General features: G+C 41.3%; 1 protein-coding gene across 1 annotated transcript in view; it reads right to left on the reverse strand.

Moving 5' to 3' along the window:
* LOC135225285 (ATP-binding cassette sub-family C member 4-like) overlaps positions 1-26,380 on the reverse strand; it is a 283,886-nt gene that overhangs the window by 35,108 nt on the left and 222,398 nt on the right. The window contains exon 27 of the mRNA XM_064264615.1: positions 7,075-7,154. Coding sequence (XP_064120685.1) covers positions 7,075-7,154 — 80 coding nt within the window. The remainder of the gene's footprint in view (positions 1-7,074; positions 7,155-26,380) is intronic.

Consider the following 26,380-nt stretch of genomic DNA (forward strand, 5'->3'; position numbering starts at 1 on the left):
TCAAATTAAATTAAAGTTACTGTAATTTCATTTAAAAGTTAGCTTAACCATTGTAAGGACAACGCTTTCCCTTGTATATATTGCATTCAGCCATCTTAGCAGCGTTGTTCCTTATACCATTCTGTAATGCTTTCTCTTGCCTTTCCGCCGAGATAATTATCATGTATGTAGGCAAACTGTGTCTGCATTTATCTATGTATATGTGCTTGTGAGAAAACAAATTACTGGCTCAGAGTCATTTCTGCTCTCAGTGGGAGCCGGTACTACTTATCCGTCCACACCTGCCTATAATCAACTCAGTTCGTCTGTAATAAAGCATCAGTACCCAGCTACCTGTGTCTCTCCCTTGTTCTCACACCCTAAGTGGACGGGGTAATTTATCAGAGTGCAGCACCTCAGACCAGGTAAACTTTGAGTTCAGAAAAATAAAAAAATAATAAAAATCTCATCAATGGAAAGAGGAAGATAGGCAATTGTACCTGGTGCAAGAAAAAACTTCTAAAAAATTCCCCTCCCTTCCATGAGCAGTTGAAAATGACTATTGACAACCAGTTGTGGGGCCTCTTTTACAAGACAAACATAAATCTTAAGAAGTTATATATGATTTTTCAAATAAATTAATTTTTTATATTTTGTAAAATTATAATTACAGATCACACAATATCAAAACATAAGAAATAAAATCAGTAACAAATTCTGAGCATATTTGTTATAAAATATTCACACAAATTTACCAAGAACAAAGATGCAGTAGCATTTTTGGCTTTATATATGTTTTTTTCTAATATTTCCTTGCGCTTTTCTTTGCGAAATTACATTTATAACGGACATGCTATCATAAAAGATAAGAACTAAAACCAACAGCAACCCCTTGGTATATTTATTAGCAAATTTACAAAAAGAAGAGGTCATGTGAGACAGAGAAGGCAGTACATCCTCCCTTGAAGTCAAGACCAAAGCTAAGCACTGAGCTGCCAAGTCTTTCATCTTATCCAGTCTAAAAGTTGCCATTGGAGGGTACAAGAAATACTGTACGTACATGTACGTACATATGTAGTAAAATGTGAAACCTTACCTTTCGAGTGAGGTAATGTCCAAAGTGGCGACAGAAGAGAAGGACAAATGGCGGAAAACATGAACGCTTAAGTTTACGAAACACATTAAAAAATGGTAGAAAACATTAACACTAAACTTTACGAAACATTAACAAATGGCAGAAAACATTAACCCTTGTTGATTATCTCCATCTTCGTCTCCATAGAAAGCATCCTCTTCTTTCCATGAACTTCAGCAAAATTCTTGGGACCCATGGCTAATAATGTAAGTACTAATTAAGTTCACACACCACACAATAAAGTAACTTACAGTACAACAAGAGCGAAATCACTAACACGAATTTACATTAACGAACGAAATCTACGTGTGAACAAATGAATTCCACGTGTGTACGATAAAGCTGCCAAAACAAAATAGTCAAGGAACTCCCTTACGTAGATGCATGACAGGATAGATGCTGACCAATAGGAGAGCAGGATCTTACGGCAGTAACTAGCATCAGGAACCAATGGGAGAGCGGGAGGATGGTGGCGAGTCTACTGAGTTGGCGGCGCGCGAGTTTTAAAATTGTACTGGGCGGCATGGCGAATCTCGGACTTTACAGTACACCCTTTCATAACCTGAATTAGTTTCATTCACAGATGCAAAAAAATCTTCGTCTTTGCCTTCATAACCTGGATTTTTCGTATGTAGGGACTTTCGTATGTAGGGGTATGACTGTATATATATTTCTTCAAAGAAATATGTAAAATGTATGGATTACAACTTTGTTCATCAACATGGGATGATAGAAAATGTGTGTCCACTTGCATAGATAAACATAGTTGTATAATTATAGAGTACTGACCTTAGATGTTAACAAGGTTACTGCTCGTCCCACTTCATACAGTAATTTCTCCCCCACCCCTCCTTGGTGTAAGTTATTCTCAAGGCACAGTGTACTGGATATAAAAAGATATTTGTAGCTTAATATTTGTGAATATAAAAATTTCATGTACAGTGTTTAAGTGACAAAAATCCAAATATGTATAGTATGTATACAGAAATGTATATCTTAGGCTCTCTGTTTTACATGGTTTCTGTTGCGTATCTTTTTAACTCCACACAGCTTTTTGTAGCTTTTATTAATGTCCTGAGGTAGGTTTCCTCTTTTAGGTACAAGTATTTACTTATCCTAACCAAAAATTGCTTATGGTGGGTAACGTATTTTATGTATTCTACAGTATCATTCTGCATTTTATGATGATTTGAAGTTTTATTTTAAATACTCCATGTCTTTCATATTCATAGCTACATGGTACTTTTTTGTTTCATGCAGTATCTATTCTCACTGGAAAAATATGACTGAATGAAAAGGCCTTTAATTTCTTTCTTTCTTTAAATATTCTGCTGAAACCCCTTATGGATAGAGTCAACTAACTATAAACACATGAGGCTCAGAGGAGAAATCAGCCTGCAGGATGAGACAAGTTATAAGAAAGGTGATAAATAAAGATATGAAAGAATAGAAAATAAGGCCTGAATTCACAAGATGTCAACAGAAAGCAGAAATTAATTTAAACATTTGGAGGCCAAACAGTGCCATAACTACGCTAAGAAAACTATTCTACGTTTAGCCCTTTCTTTGATAATATATCAATCAGTATGGAAGGATGATACACAATACATAGATCAAGGATTTCCTTTGACGTAGGCTTTTGGAAAACAAAAGTGATGGAGGGGGATATGAGGGAGATGGGACTTATAGGATTGTAAAACTGTAGTATAAGGGGTCTTTAAGTACCTTGGGGAATGGACCTGTCCTTAGGTTTATGGTCTGTAATTTTGTACTGCTATTCTTAGCAGTGCTTACAGTTTTATCTTTCCTGACCCAATACAGAGGGTTGGTGCCAGGAAGGGCACCAGTCCATAAAACATCAGCTAAATTATGTAATAAGCCATGGAGTGTGTGTTAGAAACACCTGGAGAATATTCATCAAAGACAGACCCAGAATATGGATTAAGCTCGGAAGAACTTCCTATCTAAGTAACAGCTTTCCAGGCAACTTCAGATGACATGGTAAATAGGTACAGTGGTACCTTGAGATACGAAATTAATCTGTTCTGAGGCGGCCTTGTATCATGAGTTTTTCGTATCTTGAACCACATTTTACATGTAAAATGTCTAATCCGTTCCAAGCCCTCCAAAAACACTCCAGTTAATTTCATAATAAAGCTAAATTGACCTATAAATAATGAAATACTACAACAATTTGGACCATTCAATACCTAACTTAATACGTACTAGTAGTACTAATATGTATGTACTCGTAAATAAAGTGTATTAGTGTAAATGGTTTACAAGAAATACTGTACGTACACACGTACGTATGTAGTAAAATGTGGAAGCTTACCTTTCGAGTGAGGCTATCACCGAAAGTGGCGACAGAGGAGGAGGACAACAGCAGATACATACACTTAACTTTGCGAAACATAAAAAAATATCATGAAAACAAAAACTAAACTTTACAAAACACATTAACAAAACTGTAACACTTAACTTTACAAAAAACTTAAAATTAAAATTTTTCTTTTTTTCTTTTTTTTATTTTTACATTTTTTTTCATAGTATCACTTGGTTCTTCCTTTTTGCTTACTCCTACTAAAGGCCTCTTTAAAAAATAACTATCCAAGGAAGATTGCTTCTGCCTGCTTTTGACAATGTTCCTGAAACGACTCAGGCAAACGTCATCAAACTGTGCAAGCATACGACCTGTGTAAGCCTTTTCGGGGTGTCTCTTTTCTACGAATGATTGCACCTTATGGAAAGCAGGTAGAGCATCCTTAATTTCTGCCGTTGTCATAGTCATTGTCCTCCCCCTCGCTGCTGCTAGAGAACTCTTCTTGAACAACGTTATGTTGCATGGCCTCCAACTCCTTCAGGTCATCCGTCGTAAGCTCCTCTTGGTGCTCCTCAAGAAGGTCATTGATGTTGTACTCGTCAACGACCAGCCCCATGGACTTGCCGAGTGCAACGATCTCGTCAAGATCTGGTTGCGAAACAGTTTCAGGATCGTCAACTGTTCCTGAATCTGCAGCACCAGCTTCACCCATGTCAAATCCCTCGAAGTCTCGGGCGGATACGGCATCAGGCTAGAGTTTCCTCCACGAGGAATTAAAGATTCGCCTTGAAACCTCCTGCTAAGCTTGGTCGATGAGTCGGATGCATATCACAACATTGAAATGCTCCTTCCAAAATTCAAGCAAGGTGAGGTTTGTGGTATCGGTGATGTCGAAACATCTCTTGAAAAGATGTTTCGTATACAGCTTCTTGAAGTTCGATATCACTTGCTGGTCCATGGGCTGGAGGAGAGGGGTGGTGTTAGGCGGAAGATAAAGAACCTTGATAAATATTCCACTAGGATATCTTCCTCGAGGCCAGGAGGGTGAGCAGGGGCATTTCAGAGGGAGGCGCTTCTCTTCCAAGAATTTCTTCACTGTCAGGCCGTAACACAGATTTACCCACTCGGTGAACAAGTCTAGTTACCCAGGCTTTCACATTAGCCCTCCACATCACTGGAAGCTTTTCCTTAAGCACTTTGTGGGCCTTGAAGGCTCGAGGAGTCTCCGAATGATACACAAGTAGGGGCTTCACCTTACAATCCCCACTGGCATTCGAACAAAGTGCGAGCGTAAGCCTGTCTTTCATAGGCTTATGCCCGGGTAGCTTCTCTCTTCCTGCGTGATGTACGTCCGACGAGGCATTTTTTTCCAAAAAAGGCCAGTCTTATCACAGTTGAAGACTTGTTGAGAACTGTAGCCTTCGTTGAGAGTCATCTCGTCGAACGTCTTAATAACAGCTCCGGCCGCTTTCATGTCCGAGCTGGCCGCCTCCCCATGCCGCACCACCGAATGGATGCCAGTCCGTTTACGGAATTTTTCGAACCACCCATGAGAAGCCTTGAACTCTGGGGATGGCGTCGATGTCCCTTCTCCTCTGTCGTCTTCGGCTTGGCCAATCAAATCGACTAAAATAGCGCTGGCCTTGTGGCAGATTGCCATCTCCATTATCGTATCGCCAGCGATTTATTTGTCTTTTATCCAGACAAGAAGCAGCCTTTCCATCTCATCGTGCACGTGACTCCTCTTGCTGGACAAAATAGTCATGCCCTTGGAAGGTGTAGCTGCTTTGATGACATCTTTCTGCTTAAGGATAGTGCCTATTGTTGACAGATTTTGGCCGTATTCCTTGGCAATCACACTCAATTGCATACCAGCTTCATACTTTTTCATTATCTCCATCTTCGTCTCCAAAGAAACCATCCTCTTCTTTCCGTGAACTTCAACTTTCTTGGGACCAATGACTACGTATACAGTGGTCCCCCCATATTCGCGGGGGATGCGTACCAGACCCCCCCGTGAATAGTTAGAACCCGCGAATGTTTGGAACCCCTATGAAAATGCTAAAAACAGCCTATTTTGTTAGTTAAAACTCAAGAAAAACCCACTAAAAATGTTCAAACTTGGTTTTTTTAATAGTTTTATCACAAAAAGTGCATTTTATGATGAAATTCATAAAAAAACCCAAGAATTTGTGGATATTTATCATATAAAAATACCGCGAATGCGCGAATTTTCCGCGAATAATGCGGGGAAACGTTCCCCAGAGAAATCCGCGAATGTGTGAGTCCGCGAATCTGGAGAACGCGAATACGGGGGGTCCACTGTATACTGTATGTAATTATGTTATGTAGTATACGTATATAGTTAAAGTTCTCACACAACACGATAAAGTATACTACAACGAAATCACTAACGAATTTACGTTAATAAACAAAATTGTATAGAACGAACGAATTTCGCGTGTTTACGATACTGATGATGCCGCGAAGTGGCCGAAGAAGCACAACGCTACGTAGATGCACGATGGGAGAGATGCTGACCAATAGGAGAGAAGGACCTTATGGCGGTGACTAGCATCAGGAACCAATGGGAGAGCAGGAGGATGGTGGCAAGTCTACTCAGTTGGCGGCGCGCGAGTTTTAAAATTGTTATAGGTGGTCCGGGCGAATCTCGGACTTTACAGCAACAACCTTTCGTATCTTGAACAATTTTCGTATGTAGAGCTGCAAAAATCTTCGTATTTGCTTTCGTATCTCGAGTTTTTTGTAAGTTGAGCTTTCATATCTCGAGGTACCACTGTACGTACTTTCAGACTTCAATGCCTTGAAAGATTTGCATTGAATAAGTAGTTCTTTTTTTAAGGCTCTGTCTAGTAGCTATGAAAACTAGGAATTTCTATTTTTTTTTATATGACAGAAAATACAAATACTACCTAACTGTTGATACAGGCAATCCCCGGGTTACGACGGTCTCGGCTTACGACGTTCCGAGGTTACGAAGCTTTTCAATTATATTCATCAGAAATTATATCCAGGGTTACGAGGCATGTTCCAGAGTTACGATGCCTACAAACGCTGATCTGGCAGATGAAATATGACACAAAAAATGCAAAATAATCAATATTTAAAGTTTTTTTTGATGAAAAATGCAATAAGAATGCAGTTCACATAGTTCTGAATGCACCTAAAGCACTAAAAGTAAGGTTTTCTTAGGATTTTTTACAATGTTCCGGCTTACGACGATTTTCGGCTTACGACGCGTCTCAAGAGCGGAACCCCCGTCGTAACCCGGGGACTGCCTGTTCTTGTTAACATAACTAATGCTCCTTCAACAGAAGAGAGATATCAGTGAAGCACAAAATTGCAATTACTGCAGCCTACAAGAGTAATCAATGTACGTATAGCAAGTCTCATGTAAATATTCAGGGCTAACTGATGTAAGCAAAAGTGATTAGTCTAAAACAGAACAACCCAACACATTATCAGAATTAAAAATACTGTACTGAAACTACAGGGCATGATACTTGTAAATTCTTTTTTGCACAATGGCTATTTGTGTTGGACAGAAAAAGGCAACTCAGCTCAATAATTACCTGTGATGCAAATGAAAACTTTCACTGAACTTCGAAATACTCACTGTGACAACATCAAAAATGGTTATAGGCAGCATTTCATCTACCTGTCCAAGGTCCTTTGTGAATCTGTTAAGAATCTGACCTGAGAAATAAAAACAATTCCTCAGCAATTATGAGTACTGTTCTATAGTTATCTAAAAATTAACAAAACTGGAGTGCATTTAAATGTGTTAGCTTTAAATATTAGGACTCTGTTAGTTTCCATAATCTTTCTTTCTTTGGACAATAAATGGACAGAGCTTAAAGCCTCGAAACATGCCCCAATGAAAGTAAGCTATATTCCAGTTGACATAAATATTTTGTAAAACCATTCTAAACCCCAGAACACTGTAGCATTTGAGTCTCAGCTACAACAACAGAAAGAATACTTCCTTAAAAATTTATTTACATCCTCTCATTCCAAAAACACTTGATCCCTAATCCCTGGAGTGAATCAACCAAGAATTAATTTCAAAATATACATGAAAGTTCAGTTAAGTACTTCGACATGGATTATCAACATACCGGTAAGTAACGTGAATCATACAAATTACTCATTAATACCATTTCATACATTGAGTTAACCAAATAACCAATACAGTTGTTTATTTAACCTATGAAGTGCAAGTCCGATATTCTTTTGAAGATCTGTACTGTGTGACCTGCACTGTGTAACCACAGCCAGTACAAAGACAACTGAAATCTTCTCTACTGTTAGTGTAATACTAAAAGACTATATACATGTAATCAATGGTACAGATTTTAAGCTTAATTATATAGTTTAACATTTAAAACCATATAATCTATCAATTAACTTATCATAATATGGTCTTTATGAAATACACCTTTATACAGGTAGAAACTTCACACTTATTCAACCCTATCACTTCCAAATGCCTGGAACAGTGCATCTTATAAATTGCAACACTTATTGTGAACAAACAATGAATAAAAAATAATTTGATCCGTAGGTACAACTCATTTACTTCCCCAGAACTTGCTACTTTGGTACATGAGACAACTGAAAGAAAACTTAGCAAGGGACGATCAAATAAGATTATACAAAGATGAAGATCTAGTTCTCCACCGGGGTGATGCTATTACTCAAATGAGGTATATCCGATACTCTCTAGATCCCTTCCCTATGAAACCATCCTCTAGAACTGATGTCTGTTGCCAGCCTGAGGAGAGGCAGAATTTATTGTGAAATATTTTCCATACGTATTTGTACACAGTTAAAACTTTTGCTTGAGTAAAGCCAAATATATATTTAGGCAGGACTATGATTAAGGATAGAAAATTTCTGAATAGGATAATACCATCAGGTAAAAAATATGTACATACTACTGTATATTTGAATTAGCCTTACTCTCAACTCACTAAAGGATACTGAGATCATTCTAAGTTTATATTGTCAGTTAGACAATGCTAGCTTGGCATGGTCAGACTCATAACATGGATGTGTGGTCATGACTTCCAGGAATATTTCTTGGGAGACTGAGCACAACCATTTCTCCAAACAACTCCAGTCAATGAACTAGTAGGAGTTAGAATAAGTTAAATAGTCAAAATCCTCATTTATATGTACAGTGGGGCCCCCATATTTGCGTTCTCCAGATTCGCAGACTCACTCATTCGCGGATTTCTCTCTGGAACATATCCTCCCATTATTTGCAAAAAATTTGCCTATATGCGGTATTTTTCTATGAGAAATATCCACAAATTCCTGGTTTTTTTATCAATTTCATCATAAAATGCACTTTTTGTGATAAAACTATTAAAAAAAACAGGCATAAAAATTTTTAGTGGGTTTTTCTTGAGTTTTAATTTACAAAATAGGCCATTTTAAGCATTTTGATAGGGGTTCCAACTATTCGCAGGGGTGTGGTATGCATCCCCCGCAAATAAGGGGGAACCACTATACATAATGACTAAGTGAGAGCAAATTTCATATCCAAGCCTCACACACAACTTTTAATAATTTCCTTAAGTCAGAAGGCAAGTACGTATGTTAGTGTGTACTTTCTTTTGTGTTGTACATTGTATATCCATTATTTTACATTGAATGTACACTGAAGGATTCCAGAGTGCATGTAGTACAAATATAGATGAAAGAGGAAGCACATTATATACAAGATGGGACTAGTAAATATTAAAATGAAAATGCAGAGCAAAAGTAAAGCTTATACTATTAACAAAAAAGAAAAACCTTTATGCTGACTTAAGAGGAGCATCTTTTAAACTTTAGATGAACATTACAGTCTTCAGAATAATTCTTAGTTCTGAACAGTTACTTTTCAGCAAAGTCAGAGGCATGAGTAGGCAATCTTTTATACCTTATATGGATATTGTATCATGGATAAAACACCTTTAAAAAATGTAATAATACATACAGATAAACTTAGTCTTACAGATGACTGGTTTTTGAGAAAATGCTAAGCTGAGGAATTACAGGCAGTCCCCAGTTATCGGCGGACTCGGTTATCTGCGATCCGGTTTTATGGCGCTTCTCTAGCCCTATAAAATTGTCGATTTATGCCGCCATAACGAGCCGAATTCCAGTTATCGGCACCATAAGGTGCCAATAATGAGTTATGGCACCATAACATATCTAACAGAGGCGTCATAAGCACCATATATCACCGAGTTTCTGTTAATGGCGGTTTTCACTTATCAGCACCCCTCCGAGAATGGAACCCCCGCTGATAAACGGGGCCTGCCTGTATATACTTTTTCATGAGAATCTTTTAAAATAATGGTAGGCATTAATTTAAAAATTAGAAATATACTTCCCACTACTGAACCAAAATTACAGAGTAAAACCTTAGCAGAGGACCGGGAGTCTATGAAATTTTTCTTGGTAAAACAAAAAATTCTCATGATAAATATATACTAAACTACACAGAATTTTAGAGCATCTTGTTCTGTTTTTCAATTTGCTTGATGCCCTATATTCTCCAAGCCTGTATATCCAGTCTATCTTTTAGATTCTGCGAATCTCCTAAGATTTCTTTACTTCTGGAATTTTCAATTACTGTCCAGTGCAGAATTTTACTCAAGCTGAGGAAAGTAAAAATGATCCCTGCTGTAAGAAAAGGTATATGAATTCTAACTGTTATTTGATATATACTGCTGTGTTAATGTGGCACATATACTTATGTCACTATTAATGCACAGGCTAATGAAGAATGCAACTTAATATACCACCAACTAGCCCTGGAAAGATGAAACAAATCACAGAAAGGTAAAACTGGGGTTAAACCCCAACGAATGTGTTGCACCAGCCCAAGAATGGAAAAACAGTCAGAAAAAGTCCTCTTAATTTTTTGTTCATGCGTTATTCATTTGCCCTTATTAGCTATTGTCCTAAGGATATAACCCAACACCACTTCCTACAATTCAGAGCAGAACGGCAGAATCCATAAGACATGTTACCCCAAATGTGAAGCAAGCTCTTTGAAATTAGAATTCAGTTAAGCTCCATCTAGAAGTAATTTAGCATAGTTAACACCTTTCAATTTTATAATCAAATATACAATAGTGCTTGGGTGCAAATATAAAGCTTCTTGGCCAAGATTTAATCTTTAAGCATAACTCCCACCAAAAGATATTAAAACACCACACCTTTGAAAAGCATTTAAATTCTACAGTTGGCCATAAACCTACACAACTGGCATAGAATGGGGTTTCTCTCCCCCGCTGGCCCCTACCTCACAGAGTGGCACATACACTCCAGTCTGCTTAAAAATTGTCTACCCACATACTAAGGACTTTATTTAAGAATATTTTAAGAGGACAGAAAATGTAGCACTAATCTGGTAATGTGTCATACAGTACTGAATGTATATGCAAAAGGAACTTTCCATCTTACTGCTTACAACAGAACAGAGCAAATGAAGAGCGGTTAGCTTACTATTAAGTACCGTTTAAGCAGACTACTGACCTGACTTAAGTCATTGTGATAACGGTCAGAGTAAAACAGTGTGCGCAATACTAACAACATTCTTGTAACAGGAAGTGATTGTGGAATGTAAGAATAAAAGTAAATTTAAGTTAAGACAAGGCCTGACATTATTAAATAAATTAAAGGAAACTGCCCACATGAATACATAAACTATTTGATGGCAGATCTTTCATCCCATATCTTTTGTAATCATGAGAAGCTATTCAGTAATGAATAATCATTTCTTATTGATTTGCTTTATCTGTAGTATTTTCTTTTACGTCTCTGTTTTAGAATATTCTGCTCTGTGTTTTCGGCGACAATCTCCGATTAGTGGGGCAGATCTCCTGTTAGTAGCACTGATCTTTGGTTAGTGGCCCCAATATCTAGTTAACAACGGCGCTGTTAACCGAAAATCAGTGATAACAACACTAAGAACCCGCTGTTAGTGCTGTTATCACTGATTTTCAGTTAGTGGCATCAGCCAGGAACGGAACCCCCACCGTTAATCGGGGACTGCCAGTAAGTTAATGGGCTTCCCGGTTTTTCCTTGTGTGCATGGTTGTGTTGAATAATTAGTATCATTACCATTACTATTACTTATTACTGCTCTGGAAATATATTTGGTCTAATATTAGCAGTTAGCAAATCTGATACATCATAGAAGGGTGTTATAATTTTTCAGTATACATATTTACTATTAAAATATAACATTCGTTATACATAATCATTTCACTATTGTAAATAAAATAATTCAGCAAGTATTTTGCTTTCATCACTTAGTTATTTTCAACCTTCCAAGTAGTTTTGTATTAATTTTTAATAGCAAAAGTAAAGCTATTCTTTGCAGAGCCTTTACCACAGTTCTCAGCTAGAGGTCAATAGTTTCATGGAAAATGTTAAATTAGGAGGCTCTTCCTCTTTGCACAGCCACAAGTATAAAATGCCAGAAATTTTAGCATGATGATGGTATGACAGGACATGGCAGTCTTTTAAAAACTGGCAATGATAGATACATAAATGTTCAAGAGTAACCATCTTGCATTAATTTCTATAAAATCAGCATGCCAGTAGTGCAGGTGTATGGCCAGCTTAAGAATTGTGAACCTTGTCAGAGATAACTCATGTAGCTTGTTAAGCAAATGAAAAATCAGGCAACTAACATAAATTTACAGACAAGCCAAATTGTTCACCCTGAAAAAAATATGCAGTCAATCTGGATACTGCCAGCTATGTGTTAATTATAGTGAAATACATATGTACTAGATATAAATTTTTCATATATGAGAAAATAAAACTGATATCCATTTGATAATGGTGTCTTTATGACAGGAGAAACTGGAATATCACAATATATCTCAGAAAATTTTTGACATAAGCCTTTGCATGTTAAAAGTAAGTACGCATGTAATTTATGACGACTATAACTGGCTTATCATTATTTTGACAAATATTTCTTTTTGTAAATATTCTTTTTCTCATTTTACAGGAAAAAGTTAATTAACACAATACTTGCCCATAGACAGTGATTTTCTGTATATAGTTAATAACCTAGAGCTGACAATATCCATATGTACTGTAAGCAATGCTGCCATCATTGAAACCCAGCACCCAAATAAATCTTCCACCAAAAACAATTGATAAATTATCTTACAGTCTGAAAATCAAATATGGTTCCTGGAAGCAATTCATCTATTTGCCCAATGTCTTTAGAGAATCGATTCAGTGTCTGTCCTGTGAATTTGAAAACATGTATCATATTGAAAGACATTAGCATAATGGTTTCCATACAGTAGGGCACTTGGTCTCACCTGATATTGGAACTTGAGACAAAATGTAAACCACATGCAAACGGACAGGGACAAAAATGGGATTTTCAGAATATAATTAGTCTTCATCTGCTTAACAAAAAAATTATACATAATATAATGCCATGAAGATATATGATATAAATTATTATTTAAATAAGCAGTAACAAATTATGGAACTCTCATCATTCACACTGCATTAAAATGGGCATCTGCTAAAACCTTGTCAAGACTGTTGTTTCCAGCATTGAATTTTACACAATTCATCACTTGGCAAAATTCAGGAACTAAGGGTTTTTCATTGTAGTGACTTTGGTTGAAAATGCTAAACCATTATGCAAATAGATCTTGGCTCATATTCAATATAATACAGCTGTACTAACTTATAGGAAATATGGTTTACATTAATTTAAAATATTTTTCTCCCTTCACATTACACGAGAAATGTATATTACAAAATACGTACATATAAACATGAGAGAAGATAGATTTATTGCACTATACGTCTAAAACAAGCAGTAAGAAAATATGAATTCTATATTCAAACATTTCAGCAATTAAAACTTAAGCATAAACAGTGGACAAAATGAAAATTTCTTTAATCAATTTGTATTTTTCATAACTAACAAACCTTGGGTATTAACATTAGGATAATCTTCCAGTGCTAGCTGGAAATCTGGTAAAACTAATAAAAAAACTTGTGTAATCCAGGAACTATTGGCATCTGTGCTTGATCAAGGGGGTATGTGGGGGATCCCACAATGCCTTGGGCATCCTGTGATCACATCAGTTACTTCCTTCCCACCTTTAAGAGAGGACATGATTACTCTCTATCTCTTTAAAGCCGGTTTAGTTTGCCCGTTTTTTCTTTTCTATCTTTTCTCTGGGTGTGCTCAATGTGTGAATTATACATCCAATGTACAAACATTAAAATTGTAATTTTTGGAGTACACAATGATCTGATGGTTTTCTTGTTCTTTTCAGTCTTTGCATAATACCTTGGCAATTTACAATAATGTCATCTGCTCAACTTTTAATATATGGAGAGGGTATTTTGTTCTTTCCTTAACACAGATTGCAGCGTAGACAAAGACAGTACAGGCAGTCCCTAGTTATTGGCAGGGGTTCTGCTCTTGGCAGGGAGCTGATAACCAAAAACTGCCATTAACCCAAACTCAGCAATTTATGGCCCTTATGGCACCAAGTGTCGGCTAATGCACCAATAACCAGTTAATGGCACCTTTGTCAGGTATGTTATGGTGCCATAACTACTATTGGCTCCTTATGGCGCTGATAAACTGAAACTTGGCCAGTTATGGCGCCATAAATTGCCGATGTTATGGTGCTATGAACCGAGTCTGCCGATAACTGGGGACTGCTTGTATATCGGACAATTTCACCCATCCCTCATCCACTCTCTTTCCAATAAGTGCTTATAACAAGAGGGAATTTTAAAAACCTCTTCACATAATGTGTTACTGCCTTTTATTGTGTTTTATATCCTGCAAAGAACAACTCTCATAGATTCCTTTATGCACAGTAAATAACAGTTTTATTTTATGTTACTGCCAGCTGTCACTTTGAACATGGAAGAATTTTAAACACAATAGTATATGTATTCCCGCTTACAACATTAAAAACAATAGTAGGTATTCCTGCTTATAATATTAATTCATTACAGTCTACTGTGATCTCAATGATAATTAATATGTATCTTATCTGGAAAATATGTCTTCGAAGACTATCATTATTCTAGATAGGTTGACTTCTTTTGAGGGAATTTAGTAAGGCTCCCATTACCACCCTTAAGGGATACTGGTCTACGGGGAATTAGGAATACATATATGATTCTCCCATTTCGTTTTATATACGTTCCGCAAATAAAACACCTTATCCTTTGAGTATAATATATCCAATGCATTTCTCTCTTTACCTAGTTTTGGTGTCTGTTGATGGAGCAGAACTACCCAACAAAGTCGCACTCATCCAACCCTTTGCTAGATCTTCATTGCATAAGGTGTGCTGTTGGTCTAGTTGGATATATATTCTTTAAATATGCCCCTTCCCCTAGAACCCCTACCAGGCTTGTAGGGGCGTAATTGAAAGTGGCATTGTTGTTTCTTTGCCTTGGCCTGTGAGGGATTGGGAGACCCTCATGGAGGCAGAACTCTTTGGAGATTTAATAGGTGATGATCTCACCTGTTGCGGAGGAGAAGGAGGAAGAGGAGGAGGAGGAGGAGGAGGACAGCATCTTGAACGAGCTTCTGACTTTGATACTGCCTGATGTACCCACCTGTCTTTTGTGTCAACTCGTTGCCAGTCGATAGCATCTTCCAATTCAGTCCTCGGAAACAGGAACTGAGACTCAAGCACATCCCCATTTCTGAGAGATGACCAAGACTCAGAGTCCACTGAATTTGCCACCTTGAACAGTGCTGCGTCTCTCTTGGCCAGGAGGTGATTGGCCCACAGGTTGGAGCTAAGGTGTGTCAGGTAAGAAATCGCCTAAGCTCTGGACTGTAACAGTCTATTGAGAGAGGGAGTACTCACTAAACCTCCCTCAGTCCTATCTGAAGCAATCTTGGCTATTGCAGTGGACCACAAGTCCAGCCAGGAGGCCGTCTGGAAGATGGAAGCCGCAGTAGTCTCCATAGCTAAAAACTCTTGTGATGAAAAGGAAGGGTCTTCAGTCCTAACCTGTTCCAGAGTTAGGCCAGGTTTAAGACGGATCACGTCCGGGTTAAGGTAATGGGGCATCAGTTGAACTGTACTAGTAAAATAGTACTTCCTATGCCATACAAGAGGAGGGGGAAGAAGTTTAGATGACCTACTAGAATACAGAGGGCCATCTCCGTCCGACACCAAAGTGTTCACACGTTGTAAGATGGACTAAGTGTGACCCAACAAGGGGAGCTCAAAAGAAGTTCTAGAGTCCTGTTTAGCACTCTATACCCATTGGGGTGATAGAAGATTGAGTTTGCACCCTACCCTAAAGATTGTTGAGCTCACTATGAGATCAACCACCTCTGTGAATGAGGACATAAACTCTTGGTTATCTCCCTCCTCCTACTCTGATACAGGTGACCAATGACGTGAAGAAGGTGGTTTGGTAGTGTCCTCCTCTTTTCATAAAATTGAAGGTTCTCGAAACTCATATCGCTTGTACACAATCCTGACTCGAACAGCATACTGGCTCGTGAGAAGCACCCCGTACATGATCACGTAAAGTATCATGTACATGGACATCAGGTGAAACACGTACACTGTCGCGGGAGGAAGCACGTACATGAACGTGAGACGATTCAAGCACATGGCCTTGAGACGCCAACCAAGCCTGTTCTCAAAAGGAGGAACGTCGCTGAACAGAACTACCTGAAGGAGATGGATTCCTAAGGCTAAGGTCTCTTCCAGAAGAACGAGAAGCATGTCCACAGGCCAATGAAGCCTCACGTCTTCGACCGTCAGCCTCAGTCTTGCCAAGCAAAGAATCTTTAGACGAAGTTTGAGTGACCTTCACATCTGCAGCCTTTGATTTTTTAATCGGCGCTTTATCGTCCTTGCACCGACAAAATGGTTCAGTAACAAACAAAGAGGGGTAGCCCCTGACCTCGTCAACACCTAATTGCAAGGATGATTCACGTTCACGAATGGATGATGTTGTAACACTCTTAATGCTCTCAATATTCACACTGTCACAAACACGTACCTGCGAGGGAGAGACACAGCCGTGAAGGGAAGACTAAGATACACTATTTCCATGACGTACTGGTGATACACAGTCATTTATCGAAGAGGAGGATGCCTTCTTTCCACTGCCAACCTCACAAATGCAAACAAGAGAGGAAGAAACAAGTCCTTGTGGGGCATGAGGAGAAATGCTTCTCTCACTTGCACAAACATGAACTTGCACAGGAAACACTCTCGAAGACAACGAAATCACAGTCTTTGATCCTCCAATGTCTGACATGACAACAAGGGGGGATAGCATAGGAACAGGAGAAGGTGAGAAACTTCTCTCTACGTGGTCTCTTACTAGCAGGAGTAGATGAGACCTTCTGGTTATGACTCCTCTTCTTCATAGACACAGCAGAAATCCTCTCTCACAAAACAGTCTAGTCTCTTGTAGACCACTTGAACTAAAGCATCGGACGACTCAGTGAGAGAAGACTATGATGTCATATCGGGAAGAGGTGACGTCACAGCTGGCGGATGAGCAGCCACCACATCTGATGTCATAGGCTGAGAGGACTCTGGGAGTGACGTCACTAAACCTCTAAGACCGGAGCTGGTTGATGGCCTCACTGGCAGAGCGATAAGATGCAACCCAGGGAGCATCAATGATGACGATGGGGCTCTGCAAGGTGGCAGTATGTAAAATCCAATGTAGAGGAGTCCAGGAGGAGGCTGAACTGCTATAGGGGCAGGGGGAGGTGTATGAGGCTCCAAGAAATGTGACAGTAGTCCATCCAAGGAAGGCGAACCCCGTAGCCCCAGTGATACCCAAACGGCCACCATCTTGGATGACTACAAATCTTGAGCAAGGAAAACCCCAAATGCCTGGGCCACATGCATTGAAGAGGCCGTGGAGACTGTAGAATCCATAATGCAGAAACACACACACAAACACACTGAAAAATGACAAATTTTCTAAGACAATTTGTATTTTTCATTGCTACAAACCTGAGGTCTTAACAATAGGATAATTTCTAGCGCCTAGCTGGATCCTGTAAAAAAGTAGATGAAAGCAAGGAATCTTGTGGTATCTGGCAATGCATGCGTAGATCAGGTGAAGAGTGGTCATATGTCAAACATCTACGCCAGTCTTTCCCAACTCAGGATGACTTAATAAAAAGAGGGGCAGCTAGAGGCAGGCAGTATAACGTTAATACCTCAGGTTTGTAGCTATGAAAAATACAAATTGTCTTAGAAAATTTGTCATTTGTTAATACGCAAACAAACCCTCGGTCTTAACAATAGGATAAGACTCATACTTGGAGGGAGGTATAAGAAATCCTAGACTGGCTGGGGGACTACCTGCCAGTCCAGCTCTCAAAAGAAATAGTTCTTAGAGAGGGACTGAAGCCCGTTGAGAAGCTATATACACTAAAATCTAACCACTCAGAACCAGAGTGACATACAATGATATATGGTATAACCATTGTATAGGGAACCAAAGAAAAACTGTGACTGTCCAAAAAACAAACCAGGGCACTAAGGTTTGTAGTACTCCCGACTCCACCTTGCCCAGGAGCGGAGCCTATGCTACTAAATAGTGGGTAAGATACTGAATACTTCACGATCACACTACCAGTATGACTACCTCACTCACCTGTACCAGACCAGTCAAGCGAATGACGTGTCAATTCCTTAAACCGCCCGAAGGAAGAAGGAAAGGTACAAGAGAAAGGAGGCGGCCAGCCAACTCACTCATTCTCGCATCCACACAATCATCTTAGGTAAGATACAAAGGTGTCCCGTTAAGGGCAACTATGAGTTACACAACCTGTTGGGCAGCCACCGCAGGACCCAGGGAAAATGTGTCCATAGATCTGTGGGCAACATCCTTAAGATAGAAAGAGGTGAACGTGGACTGGCATAACCAAGTACTACCAGCGATCAGCACTCTATGTACAGCCAAGTTCTTTTTGAAAGCCAGAGAGGGACCAATACCCCTAACGTCATGTGCTCTAGCCTGCACAGACATGGCGATGGAATCATCAAGAGTTAAGTATGCCTGTCTGATGACTTCCCGTATACAAAAAGAGATAGTATTCTTAGACACCTCATTCTTCGTACGGCCTGTACTGACAAAAAGTCTGCGGCAGCCTGGTCTAAGGTGCTGAGTCCTTTTAAGATAGTAACGCAGGGCCTGGACAGGGCACAACAAAAGCTCTTGAGCATCACCACCCACAAAGTCAGTCAGAGGGGGAATGGAGAACGAAGCGAACCTGTCATCATGCACCGAGGGATTTTGGGTCTTGGCCATGAACTCCGGAACAAATTCGAAGGACACTGACTTCTAAAAACTGGTGTGCTTCACCTCATAACTCAGATCGTGGAGCTCTCCTACCCTTTTGGAAGATGCCAAAGCCAAAAGGAAAACTGTCTTAAGCGTCAGGTTCCTATCAGATGAGCGGTGCAAGGGCTCATATGGGCTCTTAGTCAAGCTCTTAATCACCAAGGAAACATCCCACGTTGGGGGCTTGAGCTCTCTAGGAGAAGACGACTGCTCAAATCCCTTAACTAGCAGGGAAAGTTCCCAGGAAGAGGAGACGTCGATACCCTTTAGGCGTAACACTAAACTCAGAGCCGCCCTGTAGCCTCTAATAACAGACACAGACAAATGTTTCTCGTCTCTGAGGAAGGTTAAAAAGTCTGCTATTCCCTGAATAGAGGTCACGAGTGGAGAAAAACCCCGTTTACAACACCAATCACAGTAGATCGCCCATTTGCCTTGGTAAACTGCGGAGGTTGACTTCCTAAGACTGCTGGACATGTGCCCAGCTGACTTCTGAGAAAAGCCTCTCTCTCAGAGGAGATAGTTGATAGCCTCCAATCATGAAGAGACAGGGATTCTACTGACTGGTGGAACCTTTCTGCATGGGGCTGACACAGGATATGCCGCCAAGGCGGAATCTCCCTCGGAATCTCCGACAACAACGATAGCAGATCTGGAAACCATTCCGCCTGAGGCCACAGAGGGGCCACCAGTCATTCTGAGACCCTGTGAACCCAACAGCCTGTTCAGAACCTGACGGATCAAACAAAACAAAGGGAAGGCATACACCTCCAGGTTGTCCCAGGGATGTTGGAATACGTCTTCTGCCAATGCCAAGGGATCTGGGACCACTGAACAGAACACTTCCAGCTTCCTGTTGTAACGTGTCGCGAAAAGGTCCAGCATGGGTCTCCCCCAAACCTGGAAAAGCTTGTCCACCACCACCACCACTTGATGAAGGGACCACTCTGTGCCTAAGATCTGATCCCGGCGACTGAGTTTGTCTGCGACCACGTTCTGTTTGCCTGGGATATACCTGGCTGAAAGCTCTACTAAATTGCTGATTGCCCACTGGTGAAGCTTGATGGTCAAGGCATGAAGCTGCTGAGTAACTAGGCCTCCCTGTTTGTTCACATAGGCTACCACCGTGGTGTTGTCCGACATGAGAATGACAGAGTGACCCTCTACCATCCCCTGAAACTTTTTCAGACCCAAGAAAGCCGCCTTCAACTCCAAGACGTTGATATGCTGCTGCTTGTCCTCTAAACCTCAAACGCCTGAAGCGACAAGGCCGCCTAAGTGTGCGCCCCAACCTGCAAGGGAGGCGTCCGAGAACAGAAGGAAGTCCGGAGGGAGAGAACACAGAGGGACGCCCTTCAACGAAGGTCTTCTCTCATTTTCAAAGACAGTGGGACCATAAACAGGGGAGAGTCCCCCGCCAGAGACCAGAATTCCCCTAGTCTCCATTGCAGAGACCGAAGATAAAGACGCCCATGAGGGACCAGCTTCTCCAGGGAAAATAGCACTCCCAGAAGAACCTGCCACTGATGAGCTGACTGATGCGACTTTGAGAGGAAGTTGCGCGCCACAGCCCGCAACTTCTCCAATCTCTGATTCGACGGGAAAACTCGCCACTGTCGTATCGATGACCCAGGTAGAGAATCCTTCGAGTGGGTATGAGGTTCGACTTTTCCTGGTTGACTAATATGCCCAGGTCCAGACAGAACCGAAGAAGACAATCCCTGTCTTGCAGCAGCATTTCCCTGGAAACGGCCAAGACCAACCAATCGTTGAGGTACCTCAGCAAACGGATTCCCTGAGCATGGGCCCAACTTGACTCGAGAGAGAAGACCCTTGTGAACACTTGAGGGGCTGTGGTCAACCCGAAGCACAAGACTTTGAACTCGAAGATCTTGTCCCCAAGAGAGAAGCGAAGGAACTTCCTGGACGTGGGATGAACAGGGATTTGGAAGTATGTGTCCTTTAAGTCTATCGACAGCACGAAGTCGCCTTCCCTCATGGCTGCCAACACTGAGCACGGGGTCTCCATCTTGAACCGTGTCTTCCTGATGAAGCGATTCAAGGTGGATAAGTCGATCACAGGCCTCCATCCTCCCGATGCCTTGGGCACCAAGAAGATGTGACTGTAAAACCCCGGGGACGGACGCACTACTTCCGCTATCGCATCCTTGTCCAACATTTTCTGCACCTCCTCCTGAAGAGCCAAGAACTTCAGAGAATCTGGGGGATACGTCTTCCTGAGCTGCAGCTTGTCCGACAGAGGAGGAGAGAAGTCAAATGGCAACAGGTATCCCACCCGAAGGACATCTACCACCCACTTCTCCGCCCCGTAACACCGCCACTTGGCCCAATGGCCAGCCAGGCAACCCCCACCCGTGGCGCAGGAGAGGGAGAGGCGCCCAACCTACCGATGGCCCCCTTGACCTCTGCTCCTAGGGCCTCTTCTTGGTTTAAAGGAACGAGAGCGAAAGGGGCGTTGATCCTGAGACTTGGGCTGTGACGAACGGGAAGGCCCTGCCAAACTCGAGGTCCTTGATGGCCTACCAGGTGACGATCTCCTCGATTGCTGCTAAACCGGGGGAGGAGGGGGGGCCAAATGTCTCCGAGGGCGGGGCTCTGATTTAGACACGGCCTGTTGCACCAGACGGTCCATGGTGTCAGCCCGACGTCGGTCTATCGCATTGTCGAGTTCGGTCAGTGGAAACAAAAATTGCGATTCTAACAGGTCACAGTTCCTCAAGGCCAGCAAAGACTCAGTGTCGAGCGATCTCTCCATCCTAGACAAAGCTGCGTCCCTCCTAACCAGAAGAAGATTAGCCCATAAATTGGCACTGAGGTGAGCCAAATAAGAAAACGCCTTACCCCCAGATTGCAAAAGACTGGCAAGCGAGGCGGCACTCACCAACCCATCAGGGGACCTGTCAGAAGCTATCTTGGCAATCACCACAGACCAGAGGTCCAGCCAAGAAACCGTCTGCAACATAGAGGCCGCCGTAGATTCCAAGGCTAAGGCGTCTTGCGGAGATAAGGACGGAGCCACTGACCTCACCTGTTCCAAAGTCAAACCTGGCTTCAGGCGAATGACGTCTGGGTAAAGGTGTCATGACAACAAAAATGCAGAGCTCGTAGCATAGTACTTCCTATGTCTTGTGAGAGGTGGGGGTAGGAGTTTGGTAGAGCCTCTAGAGCGAAGTGAACCGTCCCGGTCAGAAACAGAGGCGTTAACCTTCTGCAAGACCGACTGAATGTGCCCTGACAACGGCAGCTGGAGAGATGATTTGGGGTTCTGAGCAGCTCCCACCAAGGCTTCCAAGCAAGAAGGAGTGTAAGACGACCGATCCTGAGTCCTACTTTCCAAATTGTTGAACCCACGAATGAGATCAACAACTTCCGAAAAGGAAGACAGAAACTCCTGCGTGTCCCCTTCTTCCTGCTCTGGCACCAGAGACTGATGACGAGAAGGATGTGTAGGCTCCTCTAACGCGTTTTCTTCACCAATATTCACAGAAGGGTTAGTAGGCAAACAGTCTAAAATCTCTACTAGCCCCTCTGGGCTTGGTCCAAGTGTCAGCCTCTGAGACAGACCCACTGAAACACTAGGCACATCACTTACCTCAACAGGTGACTCCAGATGACCATGAACAGACACGTGGCGGCCGTACGTACGTGAGATGGGGGGGGGGAAACTAGAGCACTCGAGATTGACGGAGAATCCCTTATAGTGGAAGACTTGGAAGCAAGCAAACACTGCGGCTGCACCACCTCCGTGCTCACTAACTTCGACCTCTTGACAGGCGCCTTCAGGTTTTTACGGCGACGAATAGGCCTGGGAGAAGAAGGAGCACTACCATCACGTGCACGGACGGGGGAGGTTGCACAACATGCTCGCAATGTGCAAGGACGGGGTGGGGGGTGGGGTGGTTGCACGTACAAGGTTCGGCGGCGAAGCAACCCCTGCAGAACACACATCACTAACACTGCCTGAAACCACAGCACTCTCGGGAACGGCAAGGTCCTTAGCCTTCCAATGCCTAATACGCCCATGAGGCGTAGAGGGGGAAGAGGGAGAGGGAGACAGCACCAGCTTCTTATGCGCACTCTTCTCGGAAGGCGGGGACGAAGCAACGCGTTTCCTACCAGTCCTCCAAACCGATAAGGCAGCCAACTTCACATCTAAAACAGAGTCCAGCCTCTGAAGCACCGCCTGGCATATGAGCTCGGACTGATGTGCCAGAGAAGGCTCCGAAGACACGAAAGGGAGATGTTTTGAACTGGGCAGCAGAGATGACGTCACGGCTAAGAGAGGCGGCTCGGAGGTGACTGGAAGATACGTCATCGATGAGAGTGATGTCACAAGCGGTGCTGATGTCACGACCTCCCCTCTGAGCGAGGGGGAAAGAGACGCCACTGGCGGAGGAATACACAAAGATGGGCCCCGTGACAACAATAACAGGGCTGATGCCACAGCATCACTCCGAGACAAGGCGGCGGCAAACACTGGCGGAGCAATACAAGATGGCAGACTGCTCCCACCTGTGGAGACGAGGCCTGGAGGGGGGGGAATGGCCTGGCTGGACTGGGGAGGGAGGCTACGAGCCTCCTCAAAATGCACTAGCAACCCCCCAAAAGGACAGGGTACCCCTTAGCCCAAGTGTCTTCCAAATCGCCACCATTTTGGACGCCTCCGACTCTGGAAGAGAAGAGAATGATGAAAAATCCTCACCCTTCTCGGGAACCGAAAAACTCCCGAAGAAGAGGGGACTACATTACAAATAATACCCTGGCGACCTCCCGATACTTCCATCAACGAATCAATGGAAGGAGAAGCAGGGGCAATGCTACTATGGGGGTTGACTACTGCGGAAGACGAAACATCGGGAATAGGATAAAGCCCTCCCAAGAAGGAAGAGTGGAGACTCTCCGACGTTCCCTCTTACCATAAAACTTCCTCCACTGCTCCAAAGGCCATGCCCGGCATTCCGTACAAGGATTCGTAATCGTACAAATGTGAGGGTCCTTCGCTGACGAAGCCAAGAAACGAGAACACAGGAAACCAGGAATTCCGGGGCACCAACGCTGAATTCGAGAAGGAGTAGAAGCAGCCATAATATTAGGTAAAAACACACACACACACACTAAAGGAACGAAATGGGCAAAAACCGGGAAAAAGGCCATGAGAGGAAAAAACCCAACTCTCGTCCCAAGGCGGTAAAGAAAGACTGGCATAGATGTTCGGCGTTTGACCATTCTTCACCCAATCTATGCATGCGTTGCCAGATACCACAAGATTCCTTGCTTTCATCTACTTTTTTACTGGATCCAGCTAGGCACTAGAAATTATCCTATTGTTAAGACCGAGGGTTTGTTCGTGTATGAACAAAACAAGAAACACAGGCACAAATCAACCAGCTTGGATGGAGAGCAGAGAGATAACGTCTACTGTTGAAGGCGGTTAAGGAAAGACTAAATATGTCACCAGGGGGTGCGCAGTCTCTGACCAGCTATCACCTCGTATGTGCAGGAGTTGCCGGATCTCACAGATTCCTTGCTTACAATCTTTGATTGTTCTTAACCGGTTACCAGCTAGCGCTTGGAAATATTCTATTGTTAAGACCGAAGGTTTGTTCTGCATATGAATAAGAAATTGTTACTGTAGGCTACTTTATATTCCCCATAAACCCTGGACTCTGAGATGGTTGTACTGTATGGTACTATACTTTTACTCATGAAAAGAAATATAAGTCCAATTCCTAAGTCCACACCTCACAGGGTACTTTAACTTTTGAATATATCTCAAAACCTTCATTAAACCATTTTGGTAAGACGACGTCAACTAACTGATGTGCAATACCTGATATACACAACTGTTAGGGACAATATTTTCTATAAATTCTAAAGTGACACATGCCAAGCCACATAATTTTCACCCAAACAGCAAACGAACGTCAATCTTGGATTTATTCTTCCGCTTGACAAAAGAAGTTACATCCTTGATGAGGAGACTTACAGAAATGTCCCCATATTCTCAATGTAAATATAAACTTTCAGCAAAGAGTGGTTGCCCTCAATTTGGTTGGTAAAGTACACCTATTCCAATTTTGACATTTATATGACTCTCAATGGCAACCTTTATAGCTCTCATTATGGCATCCAACATTTACCTTAAAGTTTACTCCACAAGTATTTAATAAAATCATATATTAGCCATGCCCGAGTATCTTAAATGTGGGCCGCTATTTCCAGCCAAAGGACTAATTACCAAATCAAAGTTGCTAACATGGTTAATGGCATGTGATTTCCTCCCTTAGTTTATGATTTGTAAAATGTAGTGATGACTTTGTAAAAAGGGAGATTAAGCATGTAATTTTTAATACAGCCTATTTTGAATTGATTTCTGTCATATAAAACACACCAAAACTTGCTTACTTGAGGAACTGACTGCCTCAAAGGTAACAAAAAAAGGAATTTTTTGCCACATGAGAAAGGTCAGTTTTAAAGTCTACAACTTTCCTTTACACAACTAAGAATTTGCTCCTTCGGAGAATCTTATTTTTCTATGTATGCATAAAGCTTCTTTGAGTTCACATTTGCATGTTCCTTGAATTACTCTGGAGTACTTATGCATCATGCCTCCTTAAGAGAACTGAAAGTGATTCTGGATGGCAACAAATGGCACACAGAGGTAGCATCTTTTCAATTACTACATTAATTTTGAATCTTCTTAAGACATATTCCAGCTACTGATATGTTTTTGATGTTAACATACATCTTAACAAGAATCAATGGTCCATTAAAAGGAATATGCAAGTCCAAATATTGACTTGTAAGAACTAACCTCTTTCCTTTGCTAAAAATACTCTGTTTTGAGATTCAGTGTTCTATACAAGTTTGAAATGGTTTACATAAAATTAATCAACTATTAAATAATTTATAACCATATGTTATATAATTTTAATATACTCTGCAATATTACATAAATAAGCAATTCATATGAACCTGATGAATAAAATAATTACTTCACACATTCTTGGTCAAATGCTGGTAAGATCCCATAATTAACTTGAAGCCTAACTTTTGATCCCTATCATTCTCCTTATAACCAACAAACACCGCATAAAATTCCCTGGAATAACTTAAAAATAAGAAGGCAAGGCCAGTGGTCAGATCTGCTAGTCTTCTAGGAGCAAAAATTAAACTAAGCTCTAGGTGCAAAATCAATATTTCTATTTTATTGAAGGTAAATAAATTTTGGCTACTCATTCTTCTACATATTTCATTCCAAACACATTGAATGCAGATATATAAAGGGTACGAGCATTTTCATGCAGCCACAAAGTTTGGAATTCTTACTTCGACAAAATCCCACATTGTTCCTGGTAAAAAATCATCTATCTGGCCAATATCCTTTGCGAACCGGTTAAGTATCTGACCTAAACATAGCAAAATCCAATTAACTTCCAATAAATATAAAGGAAAGCTTTTTGGCTCATAAAAACTCATCTTTTACAGCTATCTTAGGTAGAATTTCTTCTACATCAATAATGTAACTCATAATACAA

Source organism: Macrobrachium nipponense, chromosome 13, assembly GCF_015104395.2.
Source record: "Macrobrachium nipponense isolate FS-2020 chromosome 13, ASM1510439v2, whole genome shotgun sequence".
NCBI classification, from domain to species: Eukaryota; Metazoa; Arthropoda; class Malacostraca; order Decapoda; family Palaemonidae; genus Macrobrachium; species Macrobrachium nipponense.